Source organism: Sphaerodactylus townsendi, linkage group LG01 (genome assembly GCF_021028975.2).
Source record: "Sphaerodactylus townsendi isolate TG3544 linkage group LG01, MPM_Stown_v2.3, whole genome shotgun sequence".
Lineage (NCBI taxonomy): Eukaryota > Metazoa > Chordata > Lepidosauria > Squamata > Sphaerodactylidae > Sphaerodactylus > Sphaerodactylus townsendi.
In genome coordinates, this window is record NC_059425.1 from 11951273 (window position 1) to 11971769 (window position 20497).

The window sequence follows — 20497 nt, forward strand, 5'->3', positions numbered from 1 at the left end:
GAGAAGCTGTGACTAGCCCAAGGTCACCCAGCTGGCGTGTGTGGGAGTGCACAGGCTAATCTGAATTCCCCAGATAAGCCTCCACAGCTCAGGCAGCAGAGCTGGGAATCAAACCCGGTTCCTCCAGATTAGATACATGAGCTCTTAACCTCCTACGCCACTGCTGCTCCTTTACTCTTTCCCTTTTGTTACCTGTTCAAGGTGAAGGTGGTGTAGTGTTAGATAAAAGCGAGTATGGTAGGTAGGTAGGTAGGTAGGTAGGTAGGTAGGTAGGTAGGTAGGTAGGTAGGTAGGTAGGTAGGTAGGTAGGTAGGTAGGTAGGTAGGTAGGTGTTTGTCCATGGGTGACTGCACCTGCCCGGAGTACACCTCAGAGTTGCTCCCTGCACTTTCGTTGGATAATAGTTCCCTCCCCACAGATATCTGCCAGAGGCTCAGCTTGCTGCATTCGAGGCCCCAGCCAAATGTCTACTTCAGAAGAACATCAGAAGAGCCCTGCTGGATCAGATTAGTGGTCCATCCAGTCCAGCGCCCTGTCTCACACAGCGGCCAACCAGTTGGTCCAGCAATAGAACCCAAGGCCTTGTTGTTGCCTCCTTGCATGGCACAAAAAGGTTAACTGCTTCTGGCTATGGAGGTTCCCTTTACCCGCCATGGCCCCCGATAGAACCTCTTCCTTTTTCAATACCTTACTCCCTTTCTGAGCAAATGTTGCTCCTGCCAAGATGGATAATTGAACCTGCCGCCTTGCTTATTTTGATGTTTTTGGTGGTTTGGGGGAGGCGTCACAATCCGTCCGTTTGCCACCCGGGAAGGCTTTAGGGTCAATAGCCAAAAGCAGGCATATTCTGAAGGGTGATAAACGTGGTGTTTCATTTAGCTCTGGAGTGGGTGGAACGAGGGCATGGGTTTATCTCTCGACCAGCAATCTCTAGCACTAAATATATATATATGCCTTCGTGATGTCAGCACAAACCAGGAGGGGAAACGTGCCCCCCTCCGAGGCAGCCACCGGCTCCTTCTCCCCACCGCCGCATGTGATGTTATCACGGCCTGCACCGGCGCACGGATGCACCTCGGGTTTGGCCCGAACCATTAAAGCAATTGCTCTGTTATTTCTTTTTCCTGTCAAGTTTCCTGGAAGTCAGCACCCGGCCTGGATTTCTGAAAAGCCAGCCCGTCTCTCTCCCCCCCCCCCCCCCCCGCCCCGTGTTTGGTACGAATACCAGCTCTCCTGTTCCCCCCATGCTCCCTAATTGTAAACAAGATGCGGGGAGGGGGCTTGGGGAAAACAGGGCCGAAACCACCACCCCGTCACGATTTAGCTCAGCCCTTGGGAAAGTGTTTCTCTTTGGCACGGAGAGTGCAGGGGCCAAGCCTCCAACTGGTGAGGCGGGGGGGGCACAGCCGGAGGGGCTCCGTGGGCTCAAGAGCTAGCGTTCCGGTAGATTGGCGTGACATGCAAATTTCTGACTCAGCCTATACCACAATATCAAATACACACACACACATATGAGCCTGAAACCTCACATGAAAGGCCAGTGAAGTGCATTACAAAGTTCATGCTGTTCATGCAATTCTAGCGCTTCACAGAGAGCAATCTCCTTAACAGTGACCTGTTTACCTGGGTGTAAAGAGCTCGATCCATCCCGTGTCGGGGAAACGGGCCACCGTTTGATCGATAAACCCGAAGGATTCAAGTTTTTGCATATCCGTGTTCGATTTTTAACCTGCTTCCTCTCCAAAGAGTGGCACAGCGACGCTTGCCCTCGGTTGTGTGCTCACGACGACCTTGTGAAGTAGGCTGGGCTGAGAGAGAGAGGCTGCTCTCCGGTTACCCAGGAAGAGTGTAAGAAGAGTGAATCGGGTCGGCAGTCCGTCTAGTCGAGCATCCCGTCTCACACAGCGTCCAGCCAGTTCCTCTTGAGGGCCAGCAACAAAGCGTAGAGTCTGTTGCGTCCTGGCACTAGGATGGAGAGGTTGACTGCCTCTGAATTTGGAGGTTTTCTTTGCTCACTGATAGATTCATAGAGAAGGGAAGAGTTTGGATTTATACCCCGCTTTTTTCTACCTTTAAGGAGTCTCAAAGCACCTTCCAAACGCCTTCCCTACCTCTCCCCACACCAGGTACCTTGGGAGGTAGGTGGGGCTGAGAGAGTTCTGAGAGTTCTGGATCCTCTGAAGATGCCAGCCACAGATGCAGGCGAAACATCAGGAGAAAATGCTACTGCAACACGGTCATTTAGCCCGGAAACCCCACAACACCCCAGTGATTTCGACCGTAGAAGCCTTCGACAATATGATAGCCAGGATGCTTAATAGTTCAATAAACCAATGCAAATCTGCTGTGCAAATATGAAAGCTGGCGAAGGAGGTTAAGAGCTTGTATATCTAATCTGGAGGAACCGGGTTTGATTCTCCGCTCTGCTGCCTGAGCTCTGGAGGCTTATCTGGGGAATGCAGATTAGCCTGTACACTCCCACACACGCCTGCTGGGTGACCTTGGGCTAGTCACAGCTTCTCGGAGCTCTCTCAGCCCCACCTACCTCACAGGGTGTTTGTTGTGAGGGGGGAAGGGCAAGGAGATTGTCAGCCCCTTTGAGTCTCCTGCAGGAGAGAAATTGGGGATATAAATCCAAACTCTTCTTCTTCTTCTAATTTCTGCTGCAGAGGTCTGGAAACCAGTTGCCTTTTGAAGTTGAGATTAGCCCTATTTGAGATGTATTTTTTTTAAAAAAATTATAGCCTGCTTTCTTCCTAGGAGGGGAAAAAGTGGCTTGCGTCTTTCTCCTCTTCTTCTTCCTCACAATAACCCTGTGAGGTAGTTTAGGCTAAGAGTGCATGACCGGTCGAAGGGCACCCAGGAAACCTTGAGGCCGGAGCAAAGGTGTCTTTCAGATTCTAGTCTTATTCTCTTAACCACTATATCATGCTGTTTGCATGTGCCAAGTATGATGCTGTGGACATTGTGTAAAACTAGGAGGAGGAAGACCTGAATTCAGATCCCCACATTGAATTCAGATCCCCACATCTGAGACCTGTTGCCCACTTTCTCTGTAATCTTAACCTTGCTTGAAGGGTTGTTGTAAGGATAAAATGGGAAAAGAAGAAGAAGAGGAAGAGGAAGAGGAGGAGGAGTTTGGATTTATATCCCCCCCTTCTCTCCTGCAGAAGACTCAAAGGGGCTTACAATCTCCTTGCCCTTCCCCCCTCACAACAAACACCCTGTGAGGTGGGTGGGGCTGAGAGAGCTCCGAGAAGCTGTGACTAGCCCAAGATCACCCAGCTGGCATGTGTGGGAGTGTACAGGCTAATCTGAATTCCCCAGCTAAGCCTCCACAGCTCAGGCGGCAGAGCTGGGAATCAAACCCGGTTCCTCCAGATTAGATACACGAGCTCTTAACCTCCTGGAGACTGGCCAGGACAAAAAACCGTGATGGTATGGACCTGTGTTTTCAGTTTGGTTCTCAAGATAGTCTCATTACATGGGTAGGAGGATGGGAATCCCTCCATTGCTGTGGTTTCAAGGCCTGCATCTGTTCCTCCAACATTAACATCATCATTTCTACCTCGCTGATGATGTTCCTATCTTCCCAGTCCCTCTTTCACTTGTAGGTGGAACAAGATGGCTGCCATTGGTGCATCCATCGCTCAAAATGGCGGCCCATTCCCAGTTCCCATGGCAACGGTGCTCAAATGAGGGCCAGGGACGCACATCCCCTGCTCCCCAGCTTAGCTCGGCATGACAGACTTTTTGAACGTTCCCCTGGCTTTCTGCAAACGTCCGGCCCTCCCTTTTCCGCCACCGCTGCTCGCATTTTCTTTGACGCCATGGAAGCCGTGACTTGGGAGGGTGGGCGGCCCGTGGACGGGAATTGCAGCCGTTGACAGTGCCCGTTTCCTAACCACATGGGTCTTAAAATGCCTTTCTTGCGTCGTTCACTTTCCTCCTCAAGCACTTTGGCCCGAGCCCCGGTTGACCCGGTGTCAACATGGATTTACTGGCACCCATCGCAGTTTAAAAGTGAGAGTTTTACTGGCAGCCGGTTCATGGGAGATCCACTGACTAATTTAGGAGCTGACTCAGCCCTCTGCCACGCCATTCCCCTCTGACTGACAACGCAGGTTTGAGGTTGGGCGAAGAAACCCCCACTCTCTGTGGCTTTGCTGAGCTCTCGGGTGCATTTTTTTGATCTAAAGTGGAGACGGAGAAAGGTAACTATGGCCAGGTGATATAAACCAGCAATGAAGCATAATTTCTGATGCTTATAAATACACACTCATGCCCTACCCGAGCTTTTCCTGTTTTCACCTCAGTATACCCCTGTAAGCAGGGCTGATCCTGAGCCAAATATGTTTATTTGTGTTCATGTGCAATCGATTTATAGGCCACCCTTCCCCAAATGGGCTCAGTTTGGGGGGTGACAATTGAACCCACTTCTCTCTGTTCAGTGTCTCTTGCCTTTCGGTCGGTATTTAGAGAGCCAGCGTGGTGCTCTAATCTGGATATAGGTGGACTCTAATCTAGAGAACCAGATTCAGTTCCCCACTCCTACACATGAAGCCTGTTGGATGACTTTGGACCAGTTGCAGTTCTCTGAGAACTCTCTCAGCCCCACCTGCCTCACAAGGTGTTTGTTGTGGGAAGAGGAAGGGAAAAGGAGTTTGTAAACCCCTTTGAGAAGCCTTGAGGTTGAGAAAAGCAGGGTATCAATCCAGACCCTTCTGTATTCTTCTAGGTCAGGGGTAGGGAACCTGCGGCTCTCCAGATGTTCAGGAGCTACAATTCCCATCAGCCCCTACCAGCATGGCCAATTGGCCATGCTGACAGAGGCTGATGGGAATTGTAGTTCCTGAACATCTGGAGAGCCGCAGGTTCCCTACCCCTGTTCTAGGTACACGAGAAAGGGCCTTTTCGGTGGTGGTCCCACTGTTACCAAACAACGCCCCCAGCGAAGTGTGCCACACCCTCTTACTTGCACTCTGTGGAAGGCAGATGAAGGTGTTTTTATTTAAGGCTGAATTTGATTACAGTGTTCCTTAATTGTGGTTTTAAATTTTGGTTTGATGTACGTTTATATATGCAATTTTATGCATATTGTACGCTGCCTTGAGCTCTGTACGGAAGAAAGATGGATAATGAATGCTTTAAATAGATAAACAAATGTTTATCCTGCCTTTCCTTCAAGGATTTCTATCCGGCTCTCCCTAATTTTATCCTCCGAGCAAGCTTGCGAAGTAGGAACCCTGCGACAGAATGACTCACCAAAATCACTCAACAAACATCACGGAAGAGTGTGGATTTGAACCTGAGTCTCTGATAGCCGAGGGCAATACTCTCACTTCTAAACTGATAAAACTGGTTGCCTTTTCATTGCAAGGAACACGATGGCTGGCATCATCACTTTGGACCGCACAATATTCCCTGCTGCGCCCCAGAGCTGGAATAGCTCAGAGAAACAAACAAATTCAACTCCCATCAGTATCGCCGATTTTATGTTGCTTTCAGGGGTGTGCCCTTTCATGTGGCAGGTTAATACGCTATTAAAAGATTGGGAGTGATAACTCCACCTGATTAAATAGTGGCACGATAATAAAGTGTGTTTTACACAATAATACGTCAGTTACGAGAACCGGGCGAGATTCAGAGTTCTCTTTATCCATGTAGCTGCTTGCAAATTCTCCAGAATCGATCTATTTATTTAGAAAATTTCTGTGCCATTAGCTGTGAGATTCCAACCGTGTTGCCATGCGTCCACACACACCGCCTGCTTTGCTTTGCAGTTTGAGGGCGGCTGCAGGCTGTGGCAGCTGCTTCTTCAGAGACGGGTGGTAGTTCATTTATTCTGGGGTATTTCTCGGGGTGGCGGAGGGGGGGGGTCTTCTTCCTCCTTCCCAGACACCTGCTGAGGTCTCTCAGTACCCGTCGGCACCCCTCAGCCTTTGTGGTTTGCCGCACCGAAACGCTGCCTCAGCAAGTTGAGTCTCTGTCATCCGTGGTGGTTAAAAGTTTTTGCAAATGTGGGTTAGACCGGCCCACCAGGCGTTTTATATATTTTAAACTTATTTTAAGCTGCCTTGAGCTCTGTGCGGAAGAAGGGGACTGATAAATATTTTAAATAGGTAAATAAGACAAGCGTACCCCCCTCTTTCCTCCAAGGAGTTCTATGTGGCTCTCGCTAATTTTACCCTCTTGAGTAACCTTGCGAGGTAGGAGCCTTGAGAGAGAATGACTCGTCCAAACTTGCTCAGCGAACATCATGGAAGAGTGTGGATTTGAACCCAAACCTCTGATAGCTTAGGGCAGTACTCTCACCTCTAAACTGATAAAAAGCAGCTACTTTTTCGTTGCGAGAACCACTCGTAAGTGGCGAGCAGCAGTGGCGTAGGAGGTTAAGAGCAGGTGCATTCTAATCTGGAGGAACCGGGTTTGATTCCCAGCTCTGCCGCCTGAGCTGTGGAGGCTTATCTGGGGAATTCAGATTAGCCTGTGCACTCCCACACACGCCAGCTGGGTGACCTTGAGCTAGTCACAGCTTCTCGGAGCTCTCTCAGCCCCACCCACCTCACAGGGTGTTTGTTGTGAGGGGAGAAGGGCAAGGAGATTGTAAGCCCCTTTGAGTCTCCTGCAGGAGAGAAAGGGGGGATATAAATCTAAACTCCTCCTACTCTTCTTCTTCTTCTTCTTCTTCTTCTTCTTCTTCTTCTTCTTCTTCTTCTTCTTCTTCTTCTTCTTCTTCTTCTTCTTCTTCTTCTTCTTCTTCTTCTTCTTCTTCTTCTTCTTCTTCTTGATGTCCAGCACGATCGCTTTGGGCCACTCAGTATTCCTGTTCCACCCTAGAGCTGTAATAGTTCAGAGAAATAAATAAGTTCAATTCCCATCAGTATTGCCGACTTGATGCTGCGTTCAGGGGTGTGCCCTTTCGTGCCGCAGGTTAAAGCTTCAAATGATATATCTGCTTGATTAAAGGGGGGGGGGGGGTTTAGATCATGAACACCAGGCACAGTCATACCAGCTCCGAAGTTCTGCCCGGTTGGAGACTGCCTTGTCTGTTCTACCTTGCTCACACTGCATCGTTCCCTACTTTTCCGATCCCAATTTTTTTTCCCCACTGTCAGGTCATTTCTGATTTTGGTGACCCTCGTCAGATGGCACTGTTTGTTGGATATGCAAGGCAATGACAGCATTGGTTTGGGCCAGGGCTCTTTCCAAGCCTTCGGGCACATTCAGAATTCTGACAGGGCAGGGCAGGTGCAGCAACCAAATGGCTGCCACAAAATGGCTGTCCCAGGGGGCGGAGCCAGCTGCCAAATGATCGTTGAACAGCTTAACCTCCGTCCCAAGGTGCAGATCCTTATGCCGCGGTGGCAGCTGCCGCCGACCCAAGGGGACAAAAGTCTGCACCGTCAATCACACCTCTAGTGGCCACTCACGGGCACCATCTTGGAGACACCCATTTTGCGCAGGGTGATCCACCTCTGTGAGAAAGGTGGGCTGTCAGTAAAGACAATAAAAACGAAAGCGGGCCTGGGTGTTCTGAAGGAAGAAGGAACGTGCAGGATATGTTTAGAGGTGGTTTGCTGTTAGACCTTCCCTATAACCTCAGATATTTGGGAGCTAGTTGGGATTTACTCAGTGGCAAGGGAAATGCATTCTGTGCAAGCTCGGAGCAGAGGCATTCCTCCCATTGGGCAAAGTGGGCAGCTGCCCAGGGTGCTCCCTTGTGGTGGGCGCCAAAAATGCAGGTTCGTTTGTGGGATTTTTTTTGTATTTTCAGTGTTTTTTCCGTTTTTGGCCTGCAGGGGGCACAGTTTGTAGGCTAGCAGCACCAAAATTTTAGGGATTTTTTCAGGAGACTCTCCTGATGATATCACCCAGGTTTGGTGAGGTTTGGTTTAGGGAGTCCAAAGTTATGGACTCCCAAAGGGAGTGCGCCCATCCCCCATTGTTTCCAACGGGAGCTAATAGGAGATGGGGGCTACACCTTTGAGGGTCCATAACTTTGGACCCCCTGAACCAAACTTCACCAAATCTGGGTGGTATCATCAGTAGGGTGTCATGAGGATACTGTGAAATTTTGGTGCTGCTATCTTAATAATTGCACACCTGACAGCAGGCACCCCCTAAATTTCCCCAGATTCTCTTTTTAAATCCACTCCCTTCCTGCCAATGCTTGATTTATTTATTTCCTTTATCCTCTCAATGCCAAATAAAGGTGATTGTTGTTGTTGTTGTTGTTGTTGTTATTAAATCCACCCCTTTCAGCATGGATTTAAAGGGAGAATCGGAGGTCCCCAGTTTAAACATTGAAAGTGATGTTGTTTCAGGGTGGGGGAGAATCCACCCCAAAATAGCATCACTTTCAATGTTGTTTTAACTGGGAACCCCAGATTCTCCCTTTAAGGTGGATTTAAAAGGAGAATCTGGGCTCCCTAGTTTAAACACCATTGAAAATGATAATGTTTGGGGGTGGATTCCAGCATCACTTGTTTAAACTAGGGAGCCCAGATTATCCTTTTAAATCCACCTTAAAGGGAGAATCTGGGGTCCCCAGTTTAAATAACATTGAAATTGATGCTGTTTCCTCCAATTGGGGGAACATAAGAACTAGCCTGCTGGATCAGACCAGAGTCCATCTAGTCCTGCACTCTGCTACTCGCAGTGGCCCACCAGGTGCCTTTGGGAGCTCACGTGCAGGATGTGAAAGCAATGGCCTTCTGCTGCGGCTGCTCCTGAGCACCTGGTCTGCTAAGGGACTGGATACAACACCATAAAATGTTTTCATAGCAGTAATAAAACATTTTGAAAGCATTTTGAAAATGTTTTCAAAAAGATTATTTCTGCTGTGTGGCATGGCCCATTGCTGTGTTCAGATTTGTGAGTTGGGGCATGTGATGATGACTTTCAAACGACCTGGTGTAAAAAATCATTGTTTGGTCATGGTTGGGGAGGGTGGCCGCCCATGCGGGGGGGGGGGGGGCATCCAAACTCAGGTTTTGCCCAGGGCTCCAGTTTGCCTAGGTACGACACTTGCTCAGAGTGCTGGCATCTGAACTCCTCTCCAGAAACTAATTAGGGACCGTTAACAAGGTAGAAAGTTGTGCAAGCCTGCCACCTAGTGGCTCCTCATGCATACTACACCGTGTGGCTTTCCTCCTGGAGAAGAAATGAGTTTTACCTGGCCACTAGTTTTCCTCTGGGCTACTTTGAAGCCGTTGAGAGATGAATGGTGCAGAAGGAAGAAATATTTCCATTCCATCTCTGTTCCAGATTGCTCCTCTGCAACAGTTATTGCTTAGTCGAAGGCTTTCGCGGCCGGATTCAACTGGTTGTGGTGGGTTTTCCGCGCTGTCTGGACTTCCCTCTGTGATACACTTCTGAAGATGCCAGCCACAGATGCAGGCGAAACGTTAGGAACAGGATCCACCAGACCACAGCCACATAGCCCGGAAAACCCACCGCAACTAGTTACTGCTTACTTCACCCCACTTTTTTCTGCAGGCAACCTTGTTTTCTTGGGAAGGGGGGGGGTACAGTCAGTTTTCTTCTGAGGGACAGGTTTGGTCCAAGCCTTCCAGTGGCTGACCTCTGGGAACCCATTCTTTCTTTTGCCCGCTTTTTGCACCAAGGAGAAGAGACAGAAGGGCTGCCATTTTAAAACCAGTCTTCAATACTCTGGCCCAGTGGTTCCAGTGCAATTGGTTTCTGCAGGAGTTTGTGCGCACTTTGGAATTGTAAGCCACCTCTGTGGCTCTGTATTGCTCAGGTTGGAGTGGCACAGTGGGCCACTGATTCCCTTCCTCTCTTCCCCATCTTCAGTGGCATCATCTTGTGGAGTTGGGGGAGAGAAAGAGAAAAAGACTCTGAGATTCTCGGAAGGACGAAAGGAAGATATGCCCACATTCCTTGTGACTTCCACCACTGTCCATGTTTGTTTTTATTTTCATGTATTTATTTTCTCAAATTTCATAATCACTTCTCCCAGAACTGGTTCGGAGCGCTTTGCAGAATGAACAGCGATACAATAAAACTATCTCACCATGCTTAAAACCCATAAAATTAGAGCTGAGTAGGGATCTAAAATACCGTGTTTCCCCGAATATTAAGACAGTGTCTTATATTAATTTTTGCTCCCAAAGATGCATTATGTCTTATTTTCAGGGGATGTCTTATTTTTCTGTGTTCTGTTCGTCGGGCATGCTTCCAAACAAAAACTTTGCTACGTCTTACTTTTGGGGGATGCCTTATATTTCGCACTTCAGCAAAACCTCTACTACATCTTATTTTCCGGAGATGTCTTATATTCGGGGAAACAGGGTATATGGTATAGTTAATTCAATTTCAGTCAGTCGCAAATGACAAAATATGTGCTTTTATAGTGCAGTTTCTGTCAAGAAATTCAAACTCGGTACATGTCTGTAGTGTTCTCTAAATGAACAAACTACATTTATATCTCTTTGCCGATAACTTCAGCAAAACTACCTTTAAGGTAGCAAGATTTGGTGCGAGGGCATGCTCAATAAGACAGAAAATTATGGTTTAGTTTTTAACAACCCAGTATTTCATTTCATATTTTAAACATATTTTACCTGCCTTGAGCATTGCTTAATACGATTGTTGTAGATTTTGTATAATTGATAACTTTTGTTTGCTGATCTTGGATTGTAATAAAGGGTAATGAATTGATCCAATGGTTTGGGTGGAAGTTGTGGGCTGGGCATTTTTCTCTACAACAAGGCCCAGGATTATTTGATCTCATCAGATCTCAAAAGACTAAGGAGGGTTCACCCTGGTTAGTACTTGGATGGGAGACCATTGAGAAAGTCCAGGGTCACTCCGTGGGGGCAGGCAAGACAAACCACGTCTAAACGTGATTTGCCCCGAAAACCTTTCTTTTTGCCATAAGTTAGCTGTGACTCGACAGCCAAAACAAATTGATTAGACAACATACAAATTGGCTTCTATCTGCATATATTTGCATATTAGTAAATTGAGTTTTGAAGAAGAAGAAAAATAATGTTTTGAGAGTCAATGTGTACATTTGGACATGCTCCATCGTAGAAGAGGCATTCTCACCCTGTTTCTTCTCAAAGGTCTCAGGGATTGCACTTAGTTGATTGGGGTACATTCCTACCTCAATGTAGTAGTTACAGAATATATCACTAGTGATTGTATCCAGTTGATTGAGATGCATTCCTACCTCAATGTAATCGCTACAAGATACGTGTAACCAGTCTGCTATATGTTATCACTGCCGTAATGGGACATTCTTTCCTTAATCTATCTTTATGGCTTCACACGCTCAGTAGATAACATTGGTCGATTCCGCACTTGCATTATCGACCTAAGTTCGAGCTGCCTTTGACCTAAGTGCTCCGCACAACCACTGGGATTGACGTGGTTTTGTACCAGCTTCACCCTGTGTAACGGTCAAATTTCCGACTCCAGTTGGGAACTACTACTTTTTCAGGGAACCACGCTCGAACTAAGCTCGATTCCAGTAAAGTGCGGAATCTCTGGTGCCAGGAGTCCTCCATTCAGCCAATCACAGCCAAGTGTTTCAGGCAGGCATACAGCTGACCAATAAAAAAACGCCACCTTCGTCCCTCAATTCCTGTGGCAGTTTTTTTAATAACGTGTGTGGGGATAGATGGAACATGGCCGTAGAACAGTAGCCAATCGGAATGGAGCGGCGAAGAGGCACAGGATAGTTCCGCCCTCCGAGCTGGGATCAAGCTGGTTGCAGTGGGGAACAACAATGGCTTCGACCTAGGTCAGTACCCTTCTCAGGGAACTGGGTCGAACCTATTTTACTCGTGTGCGGAATCGCCCTAGGCTTATCCCTGACACTTCTGCTCTCATGGGAAATGGGATGTTTCTGTTGTCAGTGGGGGCAGGAGGCCAGGTGGCTTTATCTCTTATCAGTCACCGACCTTCGAGCTCCAAAATGACTCTTTCTCACGTTCTTTGGGAAAACGGGAGGGGGAAAGCAGGAGGGGATAGGAAAAGCCAGGTTCGGCAGAACTGGCTTTTTACAAGCTTGGTGCTTCGCTGCCTTCCAATAAACACTGCTGATCAACACTCCAGAGTTTGTTTATTGATTCAAAGTCCGAGACCTAACAAAAGGGGATGCCTCTTCTCAGATGCCCCTGTAATTCGGCCCACTGTAATTCGGCCCACTGTAATTCGGGTCAGTGTTTGTATTAAAAAGGACCAGCTTTTTACATGTTTTGCCTGATTAATTGGGTGTCTCTCTGAACCGGTCCCACTAATCCACTTAGCCGACAGAACGAATAAAAGCTACTGCTCTGTCTCTCAAGGCCAAGCTTATTGTGACGGCATCCTTGTGGCCGTGGTCGCCATTTTAAGGGTGTTTCTAAATGTCTGCCTCTACTTAGCATTCCTTGGTGATCTCCCATCCAAGGACTAACTCCGGGGCCGACCCTGCTTACCTTCTGAGATCTGATGAGATCAGCTAGCCTGGGCCATCCAGGTCAGGGCCTGTTTAAATTACAGGCATGCAAAAAAAAGAAATTGTCATTTTAAAACACTGCATACGACGTGTTGCACAAAAATGGCCTAAGATGTGACTGCTTCGGCCCTCACTTTGCCCTTCTTTTTCTCCCACCCGTAGCCCAGATAGAGGTGATCCCATGCAAGATCTGCGGTGACAAATCCTCAGGGATCCACTATGGGGTCATCACGTGTGAAGGCTGTAAGGTGAGTCTAGGGCCTTTGACCCTTCTGGGGTTGGCACCCTCCTGTTCTCCCACAATCCCAGCTCTGTGCAAAAGTTGGAGGACTGTATCTTGGTTGGGGGCTTCCTTAAGCCTCCGTGGCTCACACTGGATGGCTCTCCTCAGGCGTGATCTTTCTCACCCCCGCCCACCCCCTCCTCACCCCGGTCTTGCCGCTCCAGGGTTTCTTCCGGCGCAGCCAGCAAGGGAATGTGACCTACTCCTGCACCCGGCAGCAGAACTGCCAGATCGACCGCACCAGCCGCAACCGTTGCCAGCACTGCCGCCTGCAGAAATGCCTCAGCCTCGGCATGTCCCGGGATGGTAAGCCTCAAGTTGGTTGTGGGGGAGCATTGGGAAACGTCGGGCAAGGTCAAGATGGTCTGGTCTGGGAAATGGGTGGGGAGCCCCAATGAGGATGATGGGCAGTAGATTCAGGACTGGCAGAAGGAACTATTTCTCACCTCGTGTAGAATTTATTTGTGGAACTCTCTGCTACAGGGTGTACTGATGCCTACCGGCAGTGGTGTAGCAAGGGATGTGCAGGGGGGACTAAAGCTCCGGGCGCCACTTCCTGGGGGGCACATTACAGGGCCACGGCCCCCCTCACAACTACAGTCCCTCCCCAAACTCCCTGTGGAGGGGCAGGGGCACAGTTGGATGCCAGCCAACAGGGTTCACCCCACTCCTGAATCCACATGGAGTTCAGGAGTGGCACGAGCCCTTTTGATGATGGCCTCAAGGTCAGTTTTGAGCCTGTAGTTTAAAGCTCAATCCATGCCTCACTGAGGCCAAGATCGAACCAGGGCACCGGGGCTGACATAATCCAGCTTTATACTGTTGGCTCTGCCCCCGGGGCCCACGCTGCTCCTGAGTTCAAGGGTGGGACATTTTGTGTGCTGCAGGAGATTCTCTGTGGAGCTTCCTTGTGTAGCTTTCCTCTGCTAGCAGTGTATCTGTGCGCTATTTCTCAGTTAAAACTGAGAAAAATTTCTCAGTTTTACTGTTTTATCGCAGCTTTTAAAGATTTTGCCATTTTATTATGTTTATTGTTGTACACCGCCCAGAGCCCCTCGGGGATAGGGCGGTATAAAAATCTAATAAACAAACAAACAAACAAACAAACAAATAAATAAATAAAAAGTAGATGAGTAAAGTTTGGTTAGCGATCCCACGCATGTATTGTTTTTCCTTCTTTTTTATTTTGAGGGGACTGTCTGGGAAGCTGCGACAGCACAAATATGCACATGTTGCAGCTTCTCTAGTCATGTCACCGCCTCTGCTAGCAGCGTATCTGTTTGCTATTTTGCTGTTAAAAGTAGATGAGTAAAGTTTGGTTAGCGATCCCATGCATGTATTGTTTTTCCTTCTTTTTTATTTTGAGGGGACATGTTGCAGCTTCTCTGGTCATGTCACCGCAGCTTCGCAGACAGCCCCCTCAAAACAAAAAAAGGAAAAACAACGTGCGCGTGGGATCGCTAAACAAACTTCATTCATCTACTTTTGATAGCAAAATAGCAAATGGATGAGTTGCAAGCAGAGGAAACCTCCATGGGGAATCTCCACGGAGAATCTGCTGCAGTACACAAAATGGCAGGTGCAAGCGGCAGAAACAAAAGAGAAATTTGGGCAAGAGAAATAAAGCGTTTCAGGAAGTGTCCTCACCCGGGGTGGGGTCGGGGGTGGGGTGGGGATAGCTAATTTAGTGATCTCTGAGAAACCCAGGTTGAGAGAAATATGACAGGCTGACCGCGTTTGGGGGAAGAGAGCTGTTCGAAAGTCTTCCCCCCCAAAACTATTTATAATGTCCTAAAGACGTTATATTTGTGCTGTGGGGCATCCACCGTTCTTTCAGAATAGACTAGAAAATCATGCCCCTGTGTGTTCTTTATTTTTTTTATTTATGACACCTTTATCCTGCCTTTCCATCCAGCCCAGGGTCTCCAAGGAGGCATACGCAAAAAAACCAACAACTTGAAAACATTGGAACACTTACAAACATTTGAAATTATGAGCTTTTTCAGTAAAAAGCGCTAAACAAACAACCGCAGGCCAGTGTGTGCGTTGAGTGTCGTCAAATTGCTTCCGACTCGTGGCGATCCTGTACATTTCTGTCCTTCAAAATGTCCTCTTGTTGCCAGCTGTGCTCAGGTCTTGCAAACTGAGGGCTGTCGTTTCCTTCATTGAATCCGTCCATGTCATGTTGGTACTAGGGAGCAGCAGTGGCGTAGTGGCTAAGAGCAGTGGCTAAGAGCAGGTGCACTCTGATCTGGAGGAACCGGGTTTGATTCCCAGCTCTGCCGCCTGAGCTGTGGAGGCTTGTCTGGGGAATCCAGATTAGCCTGTGCACTCCCACACACGCCAGCTGGGTGACCTTGGGCTAGTCACAGCTTCTCGGAGCTCTCTCAGCCTCACCTACCTCACAGGGTGTTTGTTGTGAGGGGGGAAGGGCAAGGAGATTGTAAGCCCCTTTGAGTCTCCTGCAGGAGAGAAAGGGGGGGATATAAATCCAAACTCTTCTTCTTCTTCTTCTCCTACAGGAGAGAAAGGGGGGATATAAATCCAAACTCCTCCTCCTCCTCCTCCTCCTCCTCTTCTTCTCCTTCTTCTTCTTCTCCTTCTTCTTCTTCTTCTTCTTCTTCTTCTTGAACCTTTCCTAACATGGTTGTCTTTCCCAGTGAATCTCGTCCCCTCATAATGCGGCCAAAGCGTTATAGCCTCCATTAAGTCATTTTAGCTTCTAGGGCTAGTTCAGACTCGATTTGGTCTCAAACCCACTGATTTGCCTTTTGGTGGTCCACAGTCTCTGTAACGCTGTCTTCTAGCCCCACATTTCAAAGCAATCCACTTTCCTCTTCTCAGCTTTCTTCATTGTCCATTGCTTACTTTTAAAAAGACTTAATGTGGGACATGCTGCTGTATCTGAAGATTCTGAGGACTGCGCCAGTGAAAGTTGAGAGCCTCCGAGTAATCCCCAAAGGTGTATAGGCCTCGTTTTGCTCACGTGAACTGTTTGCCTCATTTCCTTTTCTCCCCAAGCTAAACTTCCACCTCTCTGCCTTCCCAGCCGTCAAATTTGGCCGCATGTCCAAGAAGCAGCGGGACAGCCTTCACGCCGAAGTACAAAAACAGCTGCAGCAGCAGGCCCAGGCGGGCGAGGCGGGGGCTTCGGCCTACTCCCTGGGAGTTGCCAACGGGCAGCTGAAGCTGGCCCCCTCCCCTGACCTGCTGGAGGCATCGGCCTGCTCCACCGGCTTGCGGAACGGGCAGGCCCGCCTTAGCCAGTCCCCGGAGGAGACAATGGCCCTGACCTACGCCAACGGGCTCGCCAAGGGCCACGGCCTCCTGAGCGAGGACCTGCCGGCTCCCTTCGCCAAAGAGTACAGCCCCGAGCGCATCAAGATGGAGGGCCGGGGGAGCGTCTATTATGCCCTGGGGACGCAGGCGTCGCCGGAGCTCTTGCGGACGGAGGTCAACGGGGCGAAGCGGCCGGCGGAGGGCGAGGTCGGGAGCGAGACCCTCGACTTCTACACGACCCCTAGCTTCACCAGCCTCTTGGAGTCTCCCAACTCTTCCCTGACCGAGATTGGTGAGTGAACCCTGCGAGGTAGGCTTAGCTCTACCAAGATGTAAAGTTGGCTCCTCCGAGTTCAGAAATACCTAGGGATTTGAGGGTAGAGCCAGGAGAGGTGTGGGATAGGGAGGGACACCTTGGGAGCACTTAATGCCGCGGAGGCCACCTTTCGAAGCTGCCCCTTTTCTCCAGAAGTAGAATGAAGGTTTTTTAATAAAGAAACAGGCAATCTGTGTTCAACTGTGAAAGAAAAATACAACTAAACTGGCAACATGCCAAGCAGAAATGGGGAAAAGGTGACAGGGGACAGCGTTATTGTTTTGTAAAGCTGCCCCCCACGTGTTTCGCTGTGCCAAAAAAATGTATATTCAGACGTCTATCCAGCAAATCCACCACCCTGAGCCTTTGGGGAGGGCGATGAACGAACGAACGAACGAACAAACAAACAAACAAACAAACATATATACAGATGGTCCTCCATGCTCCCAGATGTAAATAACATGTCCTCAGAGCCCACAAGGGGACCAAGTCACAAGTCTGGTTCCGCAGAAATCAGCGGAAACAAATGCTACGAAAAGAGAAAATATATATTTTCACATCCCTTTTGACTTGCAGAGTTGGAGCTGAAACACCCTTCTGGGTTCTGAGGCTTCCCCAAGCAATGAAATCATAAATCCTAGGAACTTCCTTTTCCCGTAATGATCTCTTAGCTAGGGGAGGAGCCGTGGCTCAGTGGTAGAGCATCGGCTCGGCATGCAGGCGGTCCCAGGTTCAGTTCTCCGGCTGCTCCAGTTAGAAGGGCCAGGCATAAGGTTCTATGAAAGACCTGAGATCCGGGAGAGCAGCTGCCAGTCTGAGTAGACAATACTGACTTTACTGGACCGGGGGTCTGAGGGAGCTTTGACTTACGTGACTTCTCCACTCGCTACCACATGCTGAACCTTTTGTGGAGCATGGAGAGTTCAGTGGCAAAGCTACCAGGGAGCAGGGGGTGCGCATTGCACTGGGCACGCACCTGGGGGGCGCGCACCTGGGGAGCGGAAAATCACCTGCAGTCCTCCCCACGGCGCCCACACACACACACTTACCTTATTGAAACAATGAAGGCTATTGGCTGACCTGTTCCCTTCAGGTCTTTAAACTGGCCTGGTGGGGAACTACATTTCCCAGGGAGAACGCCTATGCACCCCCAAGGGGCTCATATGGGATCAGTGCAGTTCCCAGGCCAGGCATTCAAGCTTTTGTGCCTGCTGGAAGGGAACAGGCCGCTTCTCCAGCCTGCACTGTTTCAATAAGGTAAGTGTAGGGTGTGGGGGCAGGGGGGTAGGGCACCGCTGAGGGGGGGCTGAAAACATAGTGCACACCAGGCGCAGTATGGCCCAGCTACGCCTCTGGGAGAGTTGGTTAATTGACATCACAGATTGTCCCTGCCCGGTCACTGGCCGTTTCTACACAGGTCGTTCAAAACTTTTGCAAAACGTTTTCAAACCCACCTACCACCCCCGCATGTTCGCACTCGACTCAAAACAATTCCTGTCCACCATTTTGTGTTTTTGCCAGGTTTTCGCTAGGTTTTTGTGAATTCGGAGCTTCGTGCTGCAATTCACCACAGCACATGTAATCAAAGCTTCACAGATATCACCGCCCAAAATAAAAAAAACCCAGAACCAACAAAATAAACAGCGAGACAGAATGGAGCTAGCTCAGAAAATGGTGCCCCGGGAGGGGGGGGGGGGTCAGAGGGCTGCAGAGAGGCATTGGAAACAGCTTAAAGAGATTTGCACAGCAAGTGAAGAGGATGCAAATAAAACGTTTCCGGGCCGGAAATAAAACAGCGAGGGGGGGGGGGGGGACCGTGCAGAACTTCACGGAGGAAATGTTTTATTTCCTGCCTCGAAGCGTTTTATTTCAGTTGTATAGAAAGGGCCCCTGGATCCACCATCTTCTTGTGGGAAACGCCACCAAAGGGAGGAGATTAACCATTTCCCCCCCGTTGTCTTCCTCAGAGCATCTCACACAGAATGTCCTCAAATCCTACCGGGAGACCTGCCAGCTGCGTTTGGAGGACCTCCAGCTACGGCGCTGGGAAGTGTTCACGCGGGAAGAAGTCGGGATCTACCAGAAAAAGGTGAGCCGCTCCTTCTCTGTCATCAGGAGGGGCTATCTCAGTCCATTCATGTTTGGTTTTTTTACTTCATTCATTTTTACCCTATCTTTCTCCTCCATGGGGGCCCGAAGAGGTTTACGTGGTTCTCCTCTCCTCCAGTTTATCCTTACAATAAGAACATAAGAACAAGCCAGCTGGATCAGACCAGAGTCCATCTAGTCCAGCTCTCTGCTACTCGCAGTGGCCCACCAGGTGCCATTGGGAGCTCTCATGCAGGAGGTGAAAGCAATGGCCTTCTGCGGCTGTTGCTCCCGAGTACCTGGTCTGCTAAGGCATTTGCAATCTCAGATCAAAGAGGATCAAGATTGGTAGCCATAAATCGACTTCCCCTCCATCAATCTGTCCAAGCCCCTTTTAAAGCTATCCAGGTTCGTGGCCATCACCACCTCCCTGCGACTGCGAGGTAGGTCATGCTGAAAGATTAGGATTTTTCCTAAAGCCATATGCCATGCAGAGAGTTTCCATGGCTGAGTGGGGATTCGAACCCAGGTATCCCAGAGATTAGTCCAAAGGCCAACAAAATTGTAAAGACCAACAATATTTTCCAGGCCATATGCTTTCGTGAATCAACGCTCAGTTCACAGTGTGGTGGTTAAGAGTGGGGGACTCGTCTGTGGAGAACCAGGTTCGATTCCCCACTCCTCCACATGAGCGGCAGACCCCACTCCTACATTCCTGCTGGGCCTCAGGCCAGTCACAGTTCTCTCAGAACTCTCTCAGCCCTACCCACAGGCGTAGCTACTATGGGGACATCCGGGGACAAGTGCCCCAGGCGACACCTTGTGGTGGGCACAAAAATTGCAGGTTCATTTGTAGCTTTCTGTATTTTTTACTGTTTTCCCAATTTTGGCCTGCAGGAGGTGCAGTTTTTAGGCTAGCGGCATCAAAATTTCAGGCTATCGTCAGGTGGTTCTCCTGATGATACCAGCCACGTTTGGTGAAGTTTGGTTCAGGGGGTCCAAAATTATGGACCCCTAAAGGGCGTGACCCCATCCTCCATCGTTTCCAATGGGAGCTAATAGTAGATGGGGCTATCATTTTGGAGCTTGTAAGCCGCTCTGAGACTCTTTATGGTTGAGAAAAGCAGAGTGTAAAAACCAGCTCTTCTTCCCAGGACATGTCCCTTCAACATATGCTTTGGGTGTGGCCAGTCATTCAGTTTTTCTGGGAGCAAATTATTACCCATATCAATTCTGTATTAGGATGGCACACTTTTAAACTGTCTCTTGGAAAATGACCAACGGCCAACGAAAACAGACCCTCCATACCCTTGCTACAGCTAAAATAAATCAGAGAAAAAAATGCCCACCCCCCTGATATCTGATGAAGGAAGCGTTGACACTCGACACCTCATACCCCAAAGATCTTATTGCTCTAAAGTTTAGCCAGCATGGTGTAATGGTTAAGAGCAGGTGGATTCTAATCTGGAGGTGTGGTTCCACACTCCTACATTCCTGCTGGGTGTCTTTGGGCTAGTCTCAGTTCTCTCAGAACTCTCTCAGCCCCACCCTACCTCACCAGGGGTCTGCTGTGGGGAGAGGAAGGGAAAGGAGTTTGTAAGCTACCTTGAGTCTCCTTACAGGAAGGCAGGTGGGGTATAAATCCAAAGCTCTTCTTTTCTTCTACAGGCCCTTCCTACTGCAGACCAACACGGTCTTTTTTTAAAAAATAGTTTATTTAAGTTTCAGCATAAAACAAGTAATATAACATAACATGCAAAATTGTTTGGTTTTGGGAACATACAGAAAGGGAAATGTCGTTATCTATAACATTAGCATTTTTTAAGTTTAATTCATCCTTCCTTATGAACATTTTATCATCAGATCATTTAGCAAAATAATATTTTGTTCCCTTGTTGGTTTATTCCTTATTTGTTAGCATAGCCCTAAACAATAGAAAATAAGATATTGAGTATTAGAGAAAGAAAAGAAAGGGAAGAGAAGAGAAGAGAAGAAATAAAAGAGAGATTCTCATTTGAGCTTTACTTTTCTTTGGTAATTTTGTCTTTAGTCTTGTACA

The 20497-nt window shown here is 48.7% G+C and overlaps 1 protein-coding gene across 2 annotated transcripts in view; it reads left to right on the plus strand.

Annotated features, from left to right (window-relative positions):
• The window catches only part of RORC (RAR related orphan receptor C), a 111548-nt gene that overhangs the window by 76512 nt on the left and 14539 nt on the right, over positions 1-20497 (plus strand). For both annotated transcript variants that reach the window (XM_048510963.1, XM_048510953.1), the window contains exons 3-6: positions 12635-12720; positions 12920-13061; positions 15805-16326; positions 18318-18439. In XM_048510963.1, coding sequence (XP_048366920.1) covers positions 12635-12720; positions 12920-13061; positions 15805-16326; positions 18318-18439 — 872 coding nt within the window. The remainder of the gene's footprint in view (positions 1-12634; positions 12721-12919; positions 13062-15804; positions 16327-18317; positions 18440-20497) is intronic.